Below are 19205 nucleotides of genomic sequence, written 5' to 3' on the forward strand. Positions count from 1 at the left end.
AATTGTGCATATGATGACTTACACAATGAAACCATGCTGATATGTTTTGGAGAGAGTAACCATTTCACTGAAAAATCAACTAATCAGTTTAGATCAGCAAGATCTATTTATTTGGAAAATGTGCTACATGTGGGCTCATTGTGCTAACTGTAGCTACTTGTACATAATCATTTGAAAAAAAGCACAGAGTCACTTGAGACATGTACTAAAGCATTTGCAATTTGATAAAACCAATGAAAAATGACATTCTGTTGTGAACAATTGCAAGGTGGTTTGGAGATTATTTTGAGAATGTCATCTCGGTTTCAAGAAATGAGCCAAACCAATCAAGAAAAACTGTAATATTCTCCAGATACCACAGCATTACTTCAGTGTTGTTGGCATATAGCAGGAGTAGTTTACATTTAGGCCATATGTCCAATCTTTTCTTTGCCAGCTGAAAATGCCAGGCGCTCTTTTGAAAACACCCAGCTGTGGCACTTGAGAGCACTTTGAAGGTGAAGTGTTCAGCTAGACCCATGAATGGAAACCACTAATAATTAGCTATTATTTATCCATTGGTGTTCTGTCATTATACAAGTAGAATGTGATGGGAGGTGATATTTGTCCCGTCCAACCTCCATTGTGAATGGATGGCTGGGTAAAAGTTTTACCTACACAGCCTTAGTCCTTAAAACTTACTTTGTTCTGCATGTGACTTTGAGGTTAAAATGAAAAATTTGACATGCAGCCTTTGTGTTTTTGTCACTCATCTGCTAGTTTATGTCTTGATTAGGTCTGTTGACAGTCTCATCCCCTAGATCCTGCATTATGCAAATGAATGGCATAAATCTTGCTGTTCTTGTTCTTGTATTTGTCTAAACAAACAGGCGTGAAATGCAGACTGAGTGCTGAAGACTAATTGAGGTGAGGTGATTTCCATCATTGTTTTGCTGTCTCGCATTACCATGCCTTGTGCATTGAGTGCCCGGCCCCTTAGCGAGCATGTGAGATGAATTAGATCTAAGTCATTAATGTGCATGACACTCGCTGTCTTATTATTGATGAGACAGAGATAAAGCAAAGACTCCAGGCTTCAGCCAGGAGGCCAGACACAAACAGACTGGAGAATCACATCTGTGACCTCAATTGTGAATCTGAACATTGCATCACTTTTCCCTAAAACCCACATTGTACATTGATTATCTGATGTGGTGTGTCAGTTCCACATAAGAAGCATTGGCTTGATGTTTGAAGGATGATCCAGTGAAAAGGGACTGCTGGGAGGACCTCAGGAGCTCTGTTTCTGCCTAGGCCTCCTGGTTTGTATGGGCCGCAATTAGTGTTGTCACGACCTGTCCGGCAGCATCGTATTGATCTACAGGCTTTAGCGCAGGGCTGTTATCCACTAGACCCAGTCGTCCTGTTTTCTCCTGTATCTTTATCTTATCTGCCTGCTTTATCTTTCCCCCAGCTCCTAGTACAGCCTGTTTTAATTACCATCTATGTATGGCACCCCCTGTATGCTATCTGACAGCTGAATCGACAGAATGGAGCCCTGCCTTGTTCATTATGAAAACAGCAAGAAAGACCTGGGGCCTCATGGCAAAACTCTTAACTTCCATATAGTCATCTTTCTTTCTTTCTCTGTTTGTCTGTGAATCCATTCGTCTTTAACTATCCATCTTTTTTTCATCTTCCAAATCCTTGAAATACGACCCATCAGAGCGTATACTACAATTGGACCCCTATTGGCAAAAGGTCGTTTTCATATAAATTTTTTGTACTCTTTTATTTGCACTCTGGTTTGCGTTTCGTGTCGCTCAGTTGGTAGATTATTGTGTTATACCCTGATATGTAATCATGCTATCATGGGTTCGATCCCAGGGAACGGACATGCACGAAAATGTATATGCTCAATAAATCATAATTTAGCATGATTTCTGTAATTGTTAGGTTTAGGGGTGGGGTTAGGTGTGGTAATTCGAACGAATAAGCAACCTAGTAAAATATGAAGGAAATACTGTGAGATCGGTGTAAAAAGCCCACACATTGCATTTAAATAAACGTGCATTTTGATTGGTAATGACGTTATACGTCATTTCATGACGACAGACGCAACGCGATACTTTCATTATTTTTACGCCTGCTAGAGGGCGCTTAACTTTAAAACGTAAATATAGGTCGTAATAAGGTGCTTGCACAAACGACCTATATGGTCGTTTTTTGTTGGAGGACAGGCTCATATACATCCGTCCATCCATATATATTTGTTCCCATCTATCCTTCTTTCCTTCAATCAATCCACCATCCATATATCCATCCATCCATCTTTGTTAATACATCCATCCATCCATCCATCTATCCTTCTGTCTAGCCATTTTTCTATCCATCCTTCCATCTTTCTGTCCATCCATTAATCTATTCAACTTTCTTTCTATCCATCTTCCTTTGATCTATCCATCCATCTATACATCCGTCCATCTATCTTTCCATCTTTATTTCTATCCTTCTTTCCTTCCATAGATCCAGCTTTGTCCATGCATCCATCCTTCTGTCATTCATTTTTCTGTCAATCCATTCATTCTTCCATCTGTTTTTCAATCCATCTTTGTCTGTTCAACCAGCCATTAATCCTTTCTTCTTTCTTGCCATCTTTCTATTCATCCATCCAGTCTGATGTTTAGATGTATCTATACAACTCTTTTATTCAATATAAGGGTACACTCCTGTCAAAAGCAGGAATATGTATATAAACTGCAGACAGGCCATTTTTATTACTTGATAGGTCCCGAAGACACATATTTCATTATTGCTCAAACTGGAACATAGGCATACTTACTGTAATTATGAAAGGCAATATGTTCCCCTGGAGTTATGACTGACATTATGAGTTTAAAATAAGTCCTTCCGAAGTTAACACTGAGATCACTGTTTATACCACAGTTTTCTCATGTAGCTTTCCCTTGAGGCCACCAGAGAGGTTTATACACAATAATATATACCCCTGGGAGATAAAAGAGGAGGCTTTAGAAGGTTCTTCTATATATGCAGTCTGAAAGAAATCTGACATCAAAGAAGCATAAGAGCCAAAGAGCATCTGTGGAGGGAGTGCATTTAAAACATCATAACCTGTGCTTAATGCTAGAGTTAATGCTCCTTTTATGTAAATTTTAAGGTCAAAGTAACAGCAGCGGTAGCAGCAAAGTAGTAGCAAACAAATAAAGCATACACTAATGATCTAATGTTAATGTTGAATGCATGAAAAGCAGACTTCTGTGATGGGGCTATATGTCAGAAAAACCAGTAGAACATTGTCTCAAGGACAGTCTCTTCTTCTCTTTATAATGTCACACATTAAAGACAGCCAAGAGTTACTTCATCACCACTTATGATGTACATTCAGTAACAGGCAATAACAAGATCAGTGTTTTGATGGAACTTTAATGACAGCCAGTGTGCTGGGATTTGAAGACCTGGGTATTCAGTGAATAATATTCTCCATTTTGATTACCCAAGGGCCAGGTCTAACTTTAACAACAGCTCTTGTGCTAGCACACCATGTGCTGGCTATGAAGGATCATTCAAGGATGACTTGAAAGAAATGGACAGAGCAAGATAAAGGCTAAAAGAACACCTTATGTAGTATCTGAGAGCTCATTGGAGGAAAAATGTACAAGAGTGAGTGTGTTCACTCTTAATTTTAGGACATTTCTGGCTTCATCTGTGCCTTGAAAGCACGGAAATTGGGTAATGTTGACAAAACATATTGTTGATTACAACAAAATTTTATTTCAACCTGATTGCCCATTTAAGAAAAGGACAATCAAGTTGAAATCTGTGGTAATCAACACTATGTTGTAGATCAAGACAAACTTGTATTGAATCCTGAATCTTTAAAACAAGAATCTGAGTTACAGTGAGGCACTTACATGCAAGTGAATGCAGCGAATCTGTAAACATTAAAAAAACCTGTTTTAAAGAAATACAAATACTTTACTTTAGTGTGAAAATCACTTACTAACCTTTAAAGTTCCTTTTCTGTGTACCGTTATAATAAATTTTACAAACGTTGTTGCCATGACAGATAACCCATAATACCCTCACTCTAAAAAATTTAAATTTTAACAGTAAAAGACTCTAAAAATGGCACATTAAAAAACTGTTAATTGGTTAACAGGACGTTTCTGTACTATAAAGTGAATAAACTGTAATACAGCTAACCTTTTATTTTAATATCATTTTACAGTAAAATCACTGTTAAAATGGTGGTTTTTGGAAGTGAAAAATAACAAGTCATTGTATAATATACAGTGAAAAAAAATATATAAATTGACATTCTTAGAATTCCCTGCATGATTTGTCACACGATCAACACTGATCTTAACTTGTGCTAAATCTGATAATATCCCATATTCTCATCAACTAAAAAAGGTCATTATTTTATTTTGTAACCTTGAGCTGAGAACCAATTGACTCAATGTCTCCTATGACTAATAAAAATATAGAACCATCCTAACTTTAGAGGCCATTTAGAATGGATTAAAACAATTCCATTTAATGTGACCCTGTGAAATTAGTAAAAGTGTCAGATTTGGATTTTAAATCTTATCTGTGTCACTTGGTATTTTATGCTTATGGATCTCCAGTGTGCAGTTATGCTGTGAATTCTGCCAGCAACACGCTTGATAAATGCCTTTTTATGGAGAGCACAGAAAATCATCAGCATCTGGGTAATTATCCTTAGACTTGGATTAAAAGCTATTTTATCAGGGCAAACAGAGTACTCTTCAGTGTGCATGCCTGAAAGGTCATTATATTCACACATGTGACATCTGGCTTTTACATATTCCCTTCTCTCATCTAAAATGCTGATTGGACATATCTGACCACATTTACACTGTTGTCCTCGTCTGCCCCAAACCAACCTTCCCAACCAACCCTTAAAGGATTTAACCTGGAGGTTTAGCCAACTCACACTGTCACATTGCGGTCTGGGCAGCTGTCTCCAAAGGTGCCCCCTTGCTCCTTGAAGGTGATGAGGTTCCAAACAGCCACCATTGTGTCTTCAGGCACGTTGAAGTGGAACAGCTCCACGCTGGCAAAAGAGCGGTAGGCGTTGAGCTTGCGAGGCGTCCGGGTGAAATAGTCAGTTACAAACAGGCAATCTAGGGAATGGAACAAGGAGAGAGTTATTTAGATAAAAGATGGCGATCTTTGGCAATTGGCTAGAAGCTGGGTGGGACGAGGCTTGGAGGAATCAGTCTTACTGTGGTTTGGTTGACCTTCCTTCTGAAAGCTCCACTAGTGATTTAATCACACTTGCCATGTCATGTCACGTGTCATGCGTGCTTTGGCTTTGATTCAAAAACCCAGACTCTATGCAAAATTAATTTCTTTGCAATCCCTCAATACAAGTGCAGGGAGGAAGCAGCAAAATGACATTTGCAATCTGCCTTAATGAGCCATGGCTTCCTACGTCAGAGAGCCTAATGGCTTCCAATCTCCTCATGATTCGTAGAGAGAAACATTTATACTCAACTGCCCAGTTGCTTCCATGATATTCATGTATTCCCTGTGGGTTCAACGCACAGGTGCAAATGCAGTTTGCTTGCCCCAGAAGAATGTTGCTGATACTAATAAGCCTCTTCACTGCCCTTTTATCATGGTGATAATCTATGGCTGTCAAGAGCAGTCAAGATGTATATGTTTTTGAAATAAGTCTCTTATGCTCAACAAAGCTGCATTTAATTGAGAAAGTATAGCTTCCCTGACATTGCCATACACATTCAGAACAATAATATAATTCAGTCCTGAAAATGAATGCAGTCGTCGCCCTCAGTACTGCGTTTGTTGCCAGCCTGAGCCTGAACATCCTAAAGCTCCCAGATTGAGGAGATCTCAAATCTCAAACCCATCAATACTGTACATCCCCAAAGCTCATGCAGGAGCAGCACTGCAGTGTAAATATCTCTGGAGATAGTTTGTGTGTCATACAGAGAAAATGAGAAGAAATGTATAAGGTTGGGAAGCCGGATGAGTGAAGACAAATGACAGCACCTGCATGTCAGTTCTAGCCGTCTGTTTAATCTCTTTCCCGTTGAACCCTTTGCTTCTGTTATTAACAGACACAACAAATCAACCGCTGTGACACTTTTATTAAGCTGATGGACTCTCAGAGGTATGACGCCAGTATGGCCTCTTCATCTGTTAGCTAAGACAGCACAGCACATCACACTGATGGGCTTCACGCGCAATCACTTACAGTGGGAGTAAAATTACTGAGTGAAATATAGCGGATGGACCCACACCATTTGGTACCGTATGAACTGCAACTATGTCCATCCAGTGCTGATATGTTGCATTTATAACAACTGCCTCAATAGCTTAAATGTACTAATGTATCTTAGGAGCATTAAAAAAAATCCAATTAATTTTCAGGAAAGTAAACAATTCTAGAATTTATACAGCAAACTGAAACTCTAAGTTCCAAAAGTGATTTACTTCTCCAAGCAAGCATTTCTGTCAGATAGAAACCCTGCTAGTGGCCCAGTCAGAAGTGGACAGGCTGATTACCCCTCATGTCAATCAGGAACAACAGCAATGTCGTGTTGTTTGACCATAACTTTGGTTGATGCAACGCAGGTGTGCCAAAATACATCCTCTTGTCTCTGAAAGCAGCAGGATACTAAGGTTCAGAAATTACACCTTTATACTGTGGGGTGATGTCACTAAACATTTATCTCTGCTTGCAAACAGCTTAACCAGGCGCAGTCTATGCAATGTTGTGTGATGGCATGTGTATTTAATTCACATCAGTGTCATTCTATCCAACACAAACATTCCTGTTTTCTATTCAAATTAGGTTTAAAACCTTATTCACAAAAATAGGAAAAAACACAGGATAATCAGTAACCAGAACTTTTCTAAACGAAAATGATACAAAATGTTTCAAACCTGTATGACTTTCTTTTCTATTGTGTTTTTCATTTTGAGTAATGTCTCTGTGTTTCTTTTGTCTATACATGGTCAACGAAATGGTTTAAGTGCCAACATTATTTAAAATATCTTCTTTTGGGTTTTATAGATGAAAGTGAAACGGGTTGAGAACAAAATGAGACAACATGTGCAAATAAACAACACTATTAGTGGGCGTAATTCATTTTTAGTGAAATTCTCCCCCAGTATGCAGTATAAACTGTCCTCTACTAAGGGAACATCATTTATCTGTTTTAGTACAACATGATTTAGCCTGATATTACCCTTGCTGTTGCAACAATTTGTAATGGGTTTGATGATACATACTAAACTTTCCAAATAGCAGTGCACTCGCACACATTATATTACTGATAGCATAAGTTTGTAAGTCAGGTTAGATGACCAGCTCTTATGTCTGATTCATATCGAGCTCATCTTTTCGATTCAATATTAATACAATCCAGCAATACCAAATAGCATGCATAAACCCTTGTGCATTAAATCTCACTAAATAATCCTGAAAAAGAAAAAAGTGATCTACTCCTACAAGCCAATGTTATAAAATATTTATAACATATATATAACATAACATATATATAACATATATTTTATTATATATATATATATATATATATATATATTTATATTTAAAAAAAGGTAAAATAGTGATTGTATTGGTTTAAAATATTGGTTTTAATTATTATTATCATTATTATTTTTGTATTATTTTATTTTATTAATTTTCAATGAATACATAAAAGAAAAAAACATTGCACTTGTTTTGATACATGAGGGGGACTTATTTAGTATGGGGATGTAATCTCTAATTCTGTCCCTATAGCACATCTTGTTCTTGATTCTCTCACAGAGCAGAAACCTGTTTTTAACCACTATTATTACTATCATCTCACTGTTTTTAGTATCAGTATCAGTATTTCAATAACTTTGAGGGATCTTTGAAATACAACAGTTAAAAATGGGCACTAATTAAAAGGAAACCATAGAAAAGTGATTGTCCTTTGGAAAATGGAAAGTCTGTTCTTGTCTCTATGTGTCTTTTTCCTTTCTGCCACTGCACAGGCCACACAATGGACCAGACAAGTAATAAATCACAAACCCTTTTATTACATTTCATGTCAATATTCCCCACAAAACGAAGTTTACTGCCGCTCAATACAGGTTCCCTTCTTTCAATCTAACCTTCAGATTGAGAAGTATTTAAAATTAATATTTTTTTTCCCAGTCACGTTACCTCTCCAGCAGGGATGGAGAATCAATAATTAATGGCGTCGCTCTCTCTCACATATCTAGAGCCCCATATTCCCCACTGTCATTGTGTCTACACATGAGAGGCAGAGATATTGAGGTCAGATTGCTTTTACCGTATGTCTTCATTAAAAACATGCTATATCCTTTCAGCAAAATCTCTAAGTCTGCACACAGCGAATTGAGTGTGCATCTGAAAGTATAGTTCTTAACTTCTTCAACGGTTAACAGGCTACTGAATTGTTGATTTTCACAGGCTGTAGTTTATCATTTTTGTGAGATAATGCTGCATATGGTAAATAGAAATGAATACTGGTTAAAACTCTAGATATATATTGCTTGTCCAAGCGTACGCTGCAGAATGTTGTGGCATTTTCAATGAAAATTCATTAGTTTGCGTTCATTAGTTTACTGTGACTGAAGACCAGTGTCTGAAAAGTTGACCAATGGTGGATGCACTGACATATCTGGAGCAGTCAAATGAGGTTTCTACGCATAACTACAGAATATAAATCAAAATGTGTAATGTGTAAGAATGTGATTTTGGACCAACGAGATTTCACACACCGGGATGCTTCAGAAGTGAAAAACAAGCAACCTACAAAATGTCCTGTCACTCATAGCGGTCGTGTCTTATGAGGACACAGTGTGAAGGAGAAAACTAGGGCAGGGCTGTATTAATTAAAAATGAATTAGAAACAAAACAATATTTACAACATTATTGTGGAAGATGAACCCATCGAAAAAAATTACAAAAGTGTCTTCACAAGTAAATATATTTGTATTCATTAAGAAGAGATCTCCTGGTGTTTGTTTTATTAAAGTTAGTTTTTTTACAGTTATTTGACATTATTAACATAATTGTAATAATTATTATTTAAACTGTATTTTCATTTTAATATTACATTTACACTTAGTAATTTAGCAGACGCTTTTATCCAAAGCGACTTACAAATGAGAACAATGGAAGCAATCAAAATTAACAAAAGAGCAAAGCATGTTCACTTGCAGAGTTCACTTAGAGGGCACATAAGTCTGAAGTAATGAATTCAGGTAAAGGGGTGCAGAGCCAGTAGTGGTTTTGTAAGCAAACATTAATGCCTTGAATTGTATGGGATCAGCTATTGTTAGCCAGTGCAAATTGATAAACAGAGGTGTGACGCGCATTCTTTTTGGATCATTAAAAATTAATCTTGCTGCTGCGTTCTGAATTAATGGTAAAGGTTTGATAGAACTGGCTGTAAGACCTGCCAAGAGGAGAGGACAAGGAGCTGTGCAGCACATTCTGAAGAAAGAGTCTGATCTTCTTGATGTTGAATGGAGCAAATCTGCAGGACCAGACAGTCTTAGCAATGTGGTCTGAGTAAATCAGCTGATCATCAATAATAACTCCAAGGTTTCTGGCTGTTTTTGAAGGAATTATGGTTGATGTGCCTAACTGGATGGTGAAATTGTGATGAAACGATGGGTTTGAAGGAACCTCAAGCAGTTCTGTCTCTGCAAGGTTGAGTTGAAGGTGATGGTCCTTCATCTAGAAAGAGATGTCTGTTAGACAAGCTGAGATGCGAGCAGCTATCGTCGGATCATCGAGATGGAATGAGAGGTAGAGTTGAGTGTCATCAGCATAGCAGCATGTTGGTTTCTGAATGACAGAATATTATTATTACGGACATATTACTATTTAATATTAAAATAAAAACATAAATACTTAGTTTCATCTCCTAATTACCCCACAGCTCATTTATCATATCATTTTGAAAATGCCTATTTTGAGTGGAAGCAGAAACACGCTGTTTTCGTGCATGCCTCTTTAAAAAACAAGTTTCATGGTTATTCTCAATCACACCTGATCTCTCCTGCAAAAATAAAAAAGTGCATAAGCAATTTACCACACCTATCAGAAAACTCCCCGCACAGATGTCAACAACCATTAGTGTTTCTCCCAGAAGCTTCACTACATCAGTGGAGGTGATCTGTGCTGACACAAGGGGAATTAATGCTATCAAGATAGCATGGAGGGAGTGTGTCCTTGCAGCAAAGGAGTTTTACGGAAAGCTTGTGGAGTTCTTGGAAGGATGCTATAGATTGAGAGAGAAATCCTCAAATGCTTGCTTAAGACAAGTGCACTGGGAATGAGTCCAGGAAAAACCGAGTTAGCAGGCACTCACATTCTCACACCACTCACACATAGACAGGCTACTATATATGTGCATCTACGTCATTCTTCTCCCTAAGGTTATACAGTTTTGGTGCATTAATTTCCTTCATCTCTTGAGAGTAGCATATGAGGGCAGAAGCTGTTCAGTCAGTTTTCATCATGCTAGAATGCTGTGATGAAGAGATGACTTGTGACATGTGCATCATAAAATTACCATCGGATTGCATCTCCAGAGGGAAAGTGATCCAAACCCTGAATCCGCAGTACTGCCTACAGTATGTTGCTTTTAGCTAGTGCACAGAGACTAGATGAGGAACAACAGTGGAGAAGAATTCAGAAACTACTAATTTATGCAAAGAGAAGTCGGTAACTGGTGTTTTGAGTGCAAATGACACAATAAAAGGTGGCACCTGGCTCTTTTTTAGCTACAGTTACATATGGAGTGAATGGGAAAAACCTGAATTGCAATTATTTTGCGCTGTTTCTCAATTCATCAAACCAGAAAGTGGCCAAGATAGTCATTTTGACTTTCTTTCAAAGAAATTAATACTTTTATTCAGCAATGATGCATTAAATTGTTTAAAAGTTTTACACTGTGTGGAAAAAAGTGAGCCTTTCACAATATTAATGCTTTTAATTTTTATCTAAAAGATGCAGCTTTGGACAGCATAAAAACATTTGTAAAAAAAAAACCTACCAACCCCAACCAACTAGATGAGATGCAGCCGAAGAAGAAAAAAAAACACTTTTGTGACATACTTTCTTCTACCTCTCTAATATTTTATTTAATGGGCTAAAGTTTAAACCAGTTTTCTTTGCTGCATATTTTGCTGCATATTTAGTTTATTTTCATACATCCTTTTCATTTGATTCGATACTGAATGTGTTGCCATTATAATGTTATGCCTTACAAGAACCAATTCAACATTCAACTCATAATGAAACCTCACTGAGATAAAATGTTGAAAGCTTTAAAAGACATTCAGCAGCTCCCTTTGCAGTTCAAGCATGTTTCCAAAAATGTCACAAGTCTCACATTTTTTACATGAAGAGCTTTCAAACTGCTCTTTTTGCTTCAGGCTTTGGGCAATCAGGTTTATAAATTGCATCAAACAAATATGCGCATTTATGGGCCGCATACAGACACTCTTACTCCAAGCAATGTCTGCATCTCCCAGACTAAGCTCTCGAGGCAGGTTGACCTGGTGGATGCTCTTCTCAGAGTTCGATTTGCGTTCTGTCCGTTCATCTCCCACATCCGTGCCCAAATCCATGGATTACAACCTTCAAAGACATGCTCACAGAAACACTCCAAGCAAAGCTTGCTGTAATCTGCTCTGGCAACATCATTACCTAGGCCGCTAGTATTTCAGCACGTCCCATGAGGGGGTACTAAGAAAATTACTGCAAGCTTAGACCTCAAAAATCTGCTTGTGTGAAATCGCCCTACTTGAAATGTTTTAATAGCTGTTATTTAGCACCCACATACATCATGGTGACATATTGCAGCTTGTTTAGCCCGTGGCTGGACAGAAAAGAAATACTTCAAAATGGAAATCAAAAGGAGATGGCCACAGGCCACTGGAGTAAGAGATCCATTTAAAGTACCAGTTCTTGTCCAGAGAAAAAGAGTGACCTACAGTAAGACTCACTGAAAGTTATCACAAACTTACTTTCTTAATGTTAAGGAGTATGAATAAGGATTAAATGATGACTATATCTTGTATAAATTTTTCTGAAAATTCCTGTCATATGCATATAAACTGACAATCACCACTTATAAGCTACTACTAAATATTGAAGAAACTTAATTTTCGGTAAAGCTGCTTTGCAATGATTTGTTTCGTAAAAAGCGCTATACAAATAAACTTGAATTTAATCTCTGTATTGTATCAGTCTTTAAATGTAAGATATTTAAAGTGTACATGAAGTATACTTCCAATAGTTCCACTTTAGCACAATCAAATGTACTTTAGTAGATCTTTAGGTGGACTTCAGCACTACTTCCGCACAATGAGAATTGCATTTAATACAAAATTAGTTGTTCCAATTTAGCACAATTTAAGTATACCAGTTTAGTATACGAAGTACAATTGCAGGGTATTTTTATTAAGCACATGAATACGTAAATGTATTTGTAGTTTATGTAACACAAAATAAAATGTATTTCAAATACATTTTAGTTTTGTTTTTGTTTTTTCACTAGAGCCAATATGGACATTTTGGATTATACAACAACCAATACTTATTTTATTACATCATTATATTTTGAAGCCAATAATCAATATATCTGCCATTATTAGATCAGCTATATTTTGTAGGACTAATTAATAAAAAATAAAAAAAACTCATCTTAAAGGGATCCCTAGTTTAAAAACATAATAATAATTATATACATGTCACATTACACTCGGGAAAGAGTGAGGAGACACAGGAGAATTCTTCAGATATAGAGTTTAATCATCAACAGGCATACACAGGAACTAAAAGACATTTAACAGCAGACTGAGAACTCAACACAGGGAACACTACATAAACACATGACACAATAGGACACACCTGGGAACAAATGAACTAATTAATGACACACAGCTGGAACCAAATTAACTAAACGGGGAACACCTGGAACTAATAAACAGGATACATGACCAAATAAGGAAAACTGGAACAAACATGTGACAATATATACAGTATATACTGAAATGTATTTAAAATACATTTATTTCATGCTAAGTATACTACAAATACATTTACATATTACGCAATATATATATAAATACCCTGCAATTATACTTTTACTTAAATGTTTCCAGGCACAGAAACGTAGTAAGGACATTTTACGAAGCTACAAGAATACTTTTTGTGTGCAAAGAAAACAAAATAATGACTTTATTCACCAATTCTTCACCTGCATGTTATCACCCACCACCACTAATGATAGTACAATGAATATATATATATATATATATATATATATATATATATATATATATATATATATATATATATATATATATGATCCTTTTGCATAGCATGAAATCTACTGTCATGCCAACAGTCAGCAACACTGAATGTTGCATGAAGTCACTGCATATGAATGCTCTTTCATGATCCATGACAATAAGGATGCTTCTGTAGGCAGTGAGGAGATACTTCCAGTCAACACAGGAGCTAAGAAAGAAATGCTGGGACATGAAGGGTGTTTCTCTCAAGAAAAATGACTACAATTGTCATGGATCAGTCTCAGGTCACCTACATGATCAAAGTTAAAAACATAGCAGATGTCAAATGGGAGGCTATCATATTGAAGACCGGCATGTACTTTCAAAAGTGCACAGACACTCGTTAAAGGCCAAATGAGAGAAGAGCACAAGGTGAGACAGAGCAATGAAAGCCACCCCATAAGCATTAGTCACATTGCCCTTGGTGAACCCTGATCATGCGGTCCTGATACTTTGTACCTTGACAGCAATTTTCGACTTGCTATATAACCTCCTTGTTAAAGTCAACTGAAAGTGCTTTTTTATGAAATCCTGGGAATTGTCAGTGCTGCACAGGGTTTCGGTAATGTGCCGCCCCGAGACTGACAACTCATTCTACCTGCATAAAACACAGTCTGTCTGCACACGCCATCGCTGTCTGCTCCATAATTAATGGCAGTGAGCAGAGAGTGGTTCTTTTCTCCTTCCACGCGTGTGTTTCCGAGCCTGTATCTCTGATAAAAGCACAGACTGCTGCCTTGGAGCTCTTTACCACGGCTCTGTCACTTGCCCTTTACATTCTGCCTGACATAACAACATTCAGCCGAGGTTCCACATGCAGCGATGACTGATCCAGACTGACATGAAAGGATGTGCTTCCAGTCCTGAGCTTGAATACTGGAGCCTCGTCAAGATGCTTGAAAGCCATGAGGTATTGGAGCAGTGTTTGCAAGATAATGCAATATGCATCTCCGGTTTTAATTGAGTTTCATGCAGGATTACTCTGGCCACTTGTTAGTCTGGAAGAGTTGTTGTCTGAGATTTAGTTTGCACAAAGATGAATAGAAAACTGCATTAAGACTAACAGAGCTAATTCAGAAAGGGCTGATTTATCTAGAGTAGGCCTACTCTTAGTACAGAGCAATGGTGTATGGTACACATCCTTCTTATACAACAAAAAACTCTGGGGTCTTTGTCTCTTATGCTCACCAAGCCTTGACCAAAAATCAAGAAATCTTATTCAAATGTAATATAACTGTTTTCTATTTTAATATATTTTAATATGTAATTTATTCCTGTGATGGTAAAGGTGAATTTTCAGCAACCATTATTTGCTGCTTAAGACATTTTTTGAAAACAAAAACAGTTGTCTTGTCTGATATTTTTGTGGAAACTGAGATACTTTTTTCTTATTTCAGGATTCTTTAATGAATAGAAATGACAAAAGAACAGCATTTCTTTGCAAAAGAAATCTTTTGTAACATCATGTTTTTACTTTCACTTTCGATCAATTTAATGTGTCCTTGTTGAATAAAAATATGAAACTTTTTCAAAACAGTACACAAGTACAAGTACACTCTCAGGAAAAAAAAGTACAAAAGCTTGCTTGCTGCAAAATGAATTTTCTTTTATGCCAAAAACCGTTAGGATACTAAGGATCATGTTCCATGAAGATATTTTGTTAATTTATTTCCTACCTTAAATATATCAAAACTTAATTTTTGATTAGTAATATGCATTGCTAAGAACTTCATTTGGACAACTTTAAAGGCGATTTTCTCAATATTTAGATTTGTTTGCACCCTCAGATTCCAGATTTTCAAAAAAATCTATCTCAGCCAAATGTCCCATCCTAACAAAGATTATTTATTCAGCTTTCAGCTGACGTATAAATCTCAGTTTCAAAATATTGACCCTTATGACTGGTTTTGTGGTCCAGGATCACATACATATAAGTACCCAAATGTTGCATATTTGTACCTTTTAAAAAGATACCACCTCAGTGACAACTTTTTTACCTTTTTTTCTAAGTGTAGCAAACCTTGAAGAGTAACATCATGAATTTTGATTTCATGTTGACTTTAATAACTACTTTAAGCGGCTTTACATATAAAATTATGCTAGCAAACACACAGTCCAGCAACCACACAATATGTACCGACAAAACACTTAAATCCTCCACTCAACAGGGTCTAATTTCTCTGCTTTTGACCCCTGTTGTATTTCTATCCATCACTAGCCTGAGCTGTCACCGGCCAGTGGAGCACAGAAGTGGATAAATGTAGTCAGGGCTAATGAGTCTCATATCGCTCATCTATGCAGTGCTGTGGAGTGGATCAGCAGTGGCTGTAAACACCAGGCTTGGCTCGGGCAAGGGCAAACAAACAGGCCTGCCAAACTCTCTCTGTCTCCGTCTTTGTCTCAGCATCTCTCTCTCTCTCTCTCTCTCTCTCTCACTACTTATCTTAGCACTCATCAATCTAAGATCTCAGAGAGGAAAAACAAATCCTACTATCAACATCAGGCAAATACAATGGACAGCAAAATGGACATGGCTAATAATAGATGAGAAAAAGAATATGCGTACAACCTCAAATGATTTTCAAGTAGCATGCTGTTCTTTATTATACTGATGTGATAATAGCTTGCTGCAAATTTCAAAGCCCATGAGACAAGTCTCTGTCCACCAGTGTAAACTAGTGTTTAATCAGGGACCTTTTTGGGACAGTTTTGCCCTAACAGGATATCTGCAGAGGTAAAATCTAATTGTGATTTTTTTTTAAGACATCTACACAAAGAAAAAAAAAATTATGTCCATTTATCAAATGGACCCTATGATGGTGCATTTCCAGAGTTATTGATATCAAAGGATGGATGGATGGATCGATCGATAGATCGATAGATAGATAGATCCATAGATAGATAGATGGATGGATGGATGGATGGATGGATGGATGGATGGATGGATGGATAGATAGATAGATAGATAGATAGATAGATAGATAGATAGATAGATAGATAGATCCATAGATCCATAGATCCATAGATCCATAGATAGATAGATAGATAGATAGATAGATAGATAGATAGATAGATAGATAGATAGATAGACAGAAAGGCAGACAGATATGCCAAAACAACACGTCCTTGTTTCCCAACAAATTTTATATGCCTATCATTAAGTTCGTTAAATTGGTATAAAAATTAATTTACTTAAAACATATTTTAGCATAATTTACATAACTGATAGCCCTAAACACACAAACACACACATACACAAACCTTCATCAAATATACACCATGACTTTGCTCAAGATCAGACTGTCTTAAGTCTACTACCATCCCCTGAGACTGGTTTGCCTGTAAACATTCATCACAAGGTCGTCCTCTTAAAACAAAAGAGACTCCTAATTACATTTCTATGCTCTCTGAATTGACTAATCACCTAAAATTAGCTTCCTAGCAACTGGCTGAAGGGTGATATATCTAACCGCTGTTAACAACTCTTTAGCCAATATTTCCTTAATGTATCCGTGACTCCTCTGGTTTAATATGTGCAATGATTTCACTGATCCAAATGGAACAATGTGTGCTTGTGGAAAACACAATAGATACATTTGAGAGAGTAGAATGAATTTTAGCTTTATAATCATCCATTTCACATTCTTTCAGAGGCACATGTATTAAAAAAAAAAAAAATCTGGAGTGAAAAAAAAAAACCAAGCTAGTAATTAAAGTTCATTTCGTGGTCATAGTACATCTCAGCGATAATGTCATATGTGAATAACAGCCCGTTTAATTGTTAATTATTGTGAATTCTTTTAAGGTTAATGCAGTTGAATAGAGACCAAGACCCTGAATTGGTATTCAACTCTCTCTGTCTCTCACTCTCACTCTCTCTCTCTCTCTCTCTCTCTCTCTCTCGCTCTCTCTCTCTCTCCAATGCATTTCCACAGGCCGTCCTTGACAAAACCAGACACTTGCCTGAGCAAATGTGACATGCCTAGCTTCACACACTAACCTTGGAAAGACAACTGGTCCCTGTAACTTGGGATTATCATAACTTTTCAGTAATTGTCTGTACGGTCCTGTGCAAAATCCCAGGGGTTTGTTTGTGTCTTACAGGTTGACACAAAGGGGGTCAGGATATGAAGATCTTCTAGCAAGTAAAAATGGCACAATTCCAAAGGGCATCAGCACATGTCAAATTGACAAATGTCACATGTTGAATAAGGGAGTAACCCTGGTGGGCTAACAACTCTTGCATACACACTTGCACACACACAACTTTCAGTCTTAAAGGGCATGACATGTCTAACAGAGGAGAAATAGGGCGAAAAATGTGTTGTACTTTGAAAGGAATGCTACTTACACCATCTAATAACACGTCATGCCTTGTATTTCTGTTGAAAGAATTCAACTCTCCTGTTAAAAATCAGATCGTATAATATATACGATACATTATAAAATATTTCATAACTTTCTAACTTTTGAACATTTGGGTACTTCAAAAAAATACTATAGTACTGCCATGTCTACAAAGCATGGTAATAATAATTTCAATTTATTTACTTTCATTAATTGCAATTGTTTTTGAATGATATCTATAGGACAGATTTTGTTATGATTTGTAGATATGTGTTGATGTGTGAACCACTTTTAGTGATATTTTTGTTCTCAGCATCAAATGACTGATGATGCCACAGCATAAAAAAAAGAACAAAACACCAGGTCTGTTCTGCATATTCCTGTCTTCACCCTGAACTCGTTTAAAAACGACTTTACAGCTATGTGCTAACGACTATTAACGCAGTAACATTTGCTTGTCTGGTAGTAAATGGATCATTACTAATGTGCTACTTATTAGCTCACCCCAAAAATAGTGCAGGGCTCACTCAGAGCGTATAATTATGGCGCAGCAGTGATATAGGATAGATTGATATTTGTGGAGGCAGCTCATGTTTAGCCTTCTGACAGAGCACCCATCTGCTAAACCTAAATTAATGTGGCCTCAAAGTGCAAGTGTAATTCTTATCATTTTAAAAACTTGCAAAATAAGATTTGTGTATGTTTTTTCTTCCTGCTTTTGACATTTTATGAATGCTGTAACTTCTAGTTTTATTTCATTAGAAACATGCCATTTTTATTTCTTTTACAGTGTACAGTATAAAGTCTATGCACTTCTGATAAGGGCTGTGTTTTCTTTGTCAGTTTCAACTGATAGAAATGTAAACTTACTGTAAAAGTCCACATTTTAAATGCAAGTCTCACATGAAATCTGGACCCAGTCTTCAGAACTGACCCTGAATCTAAAGGAAATGCCACTTTTAAAATATAATGCATCAATGGAAAGGCATTCAGACTTTCAAAAGCATCTGCAGAGGAATAAAAATCACATACCATGGTGCAGTGCTGAAATGGACAACACTACCCCTCACATGTATTCATTCACTGTATTTAAGAAAGCCATAAATTGTCTCTGAGAAAACCCAGCTATTACCTCAGTTTGTGTGAATGTGCGCAGGTGTATGTGGGTGTGTGCTTGTTCACTGAGGGGTGAATGGTTATCTGTAGGCCTATGTATCATATTTTGTTTGAAATGCCAATAAGCCCTTGTTTAAATGAGAATATAATGTGTGACTTAGTTTGATTTGTGTTCATACATGTTCTTGAATTAAACTAGTTAGTCTCAGGTATTGATGATGCTTCCTGCATGAGAGATCTTCTCATCTCCTGCTGTTGATCAATGTGATCATGCATTTTTAACAGTCTCCTATTGATTTGTGGAAATGGGCACAGCACACCTGTTTAATCTTCAAACGAGTTATATTAATCTGTCAGTA

General features: G+C 36.8%; 1 protein-coding gene across 1 annotated transcript in view; it reads right to left on the reverse strand.

Annotated features, from left to right (window-relative positions):
• LOC132141057 (transmembrane protein 8B-like) overlaps positions 1-19205 on the reverse strand; it is a 153678-nt gene that overhangs the window by 107476 nt on the left and 26997 nt on the right. The window contains exon 2 of the mRNA XM_059550220.1: positions 4958-5147. Coding sequence (XP_059406203.1) covers positions 4958-5147 — 190 coding nt within the window. The remainder of the gene's footprint in view (positions 1-4957; positions 5148-19205) is intronic.

Source organism: Carassius carassius, chromosome 5, assembly GCF_963082965.1.
Source record: "Carassius carassius chromosome 5, fCarCar2.1, whole genome shotgun sequence".
Lineage (NCBI taxonomy): Eukaryota > Metazoa > Chordata > Actinopteri > Cypriniformes > Cyprinidae > Carassius > Carassius carassius.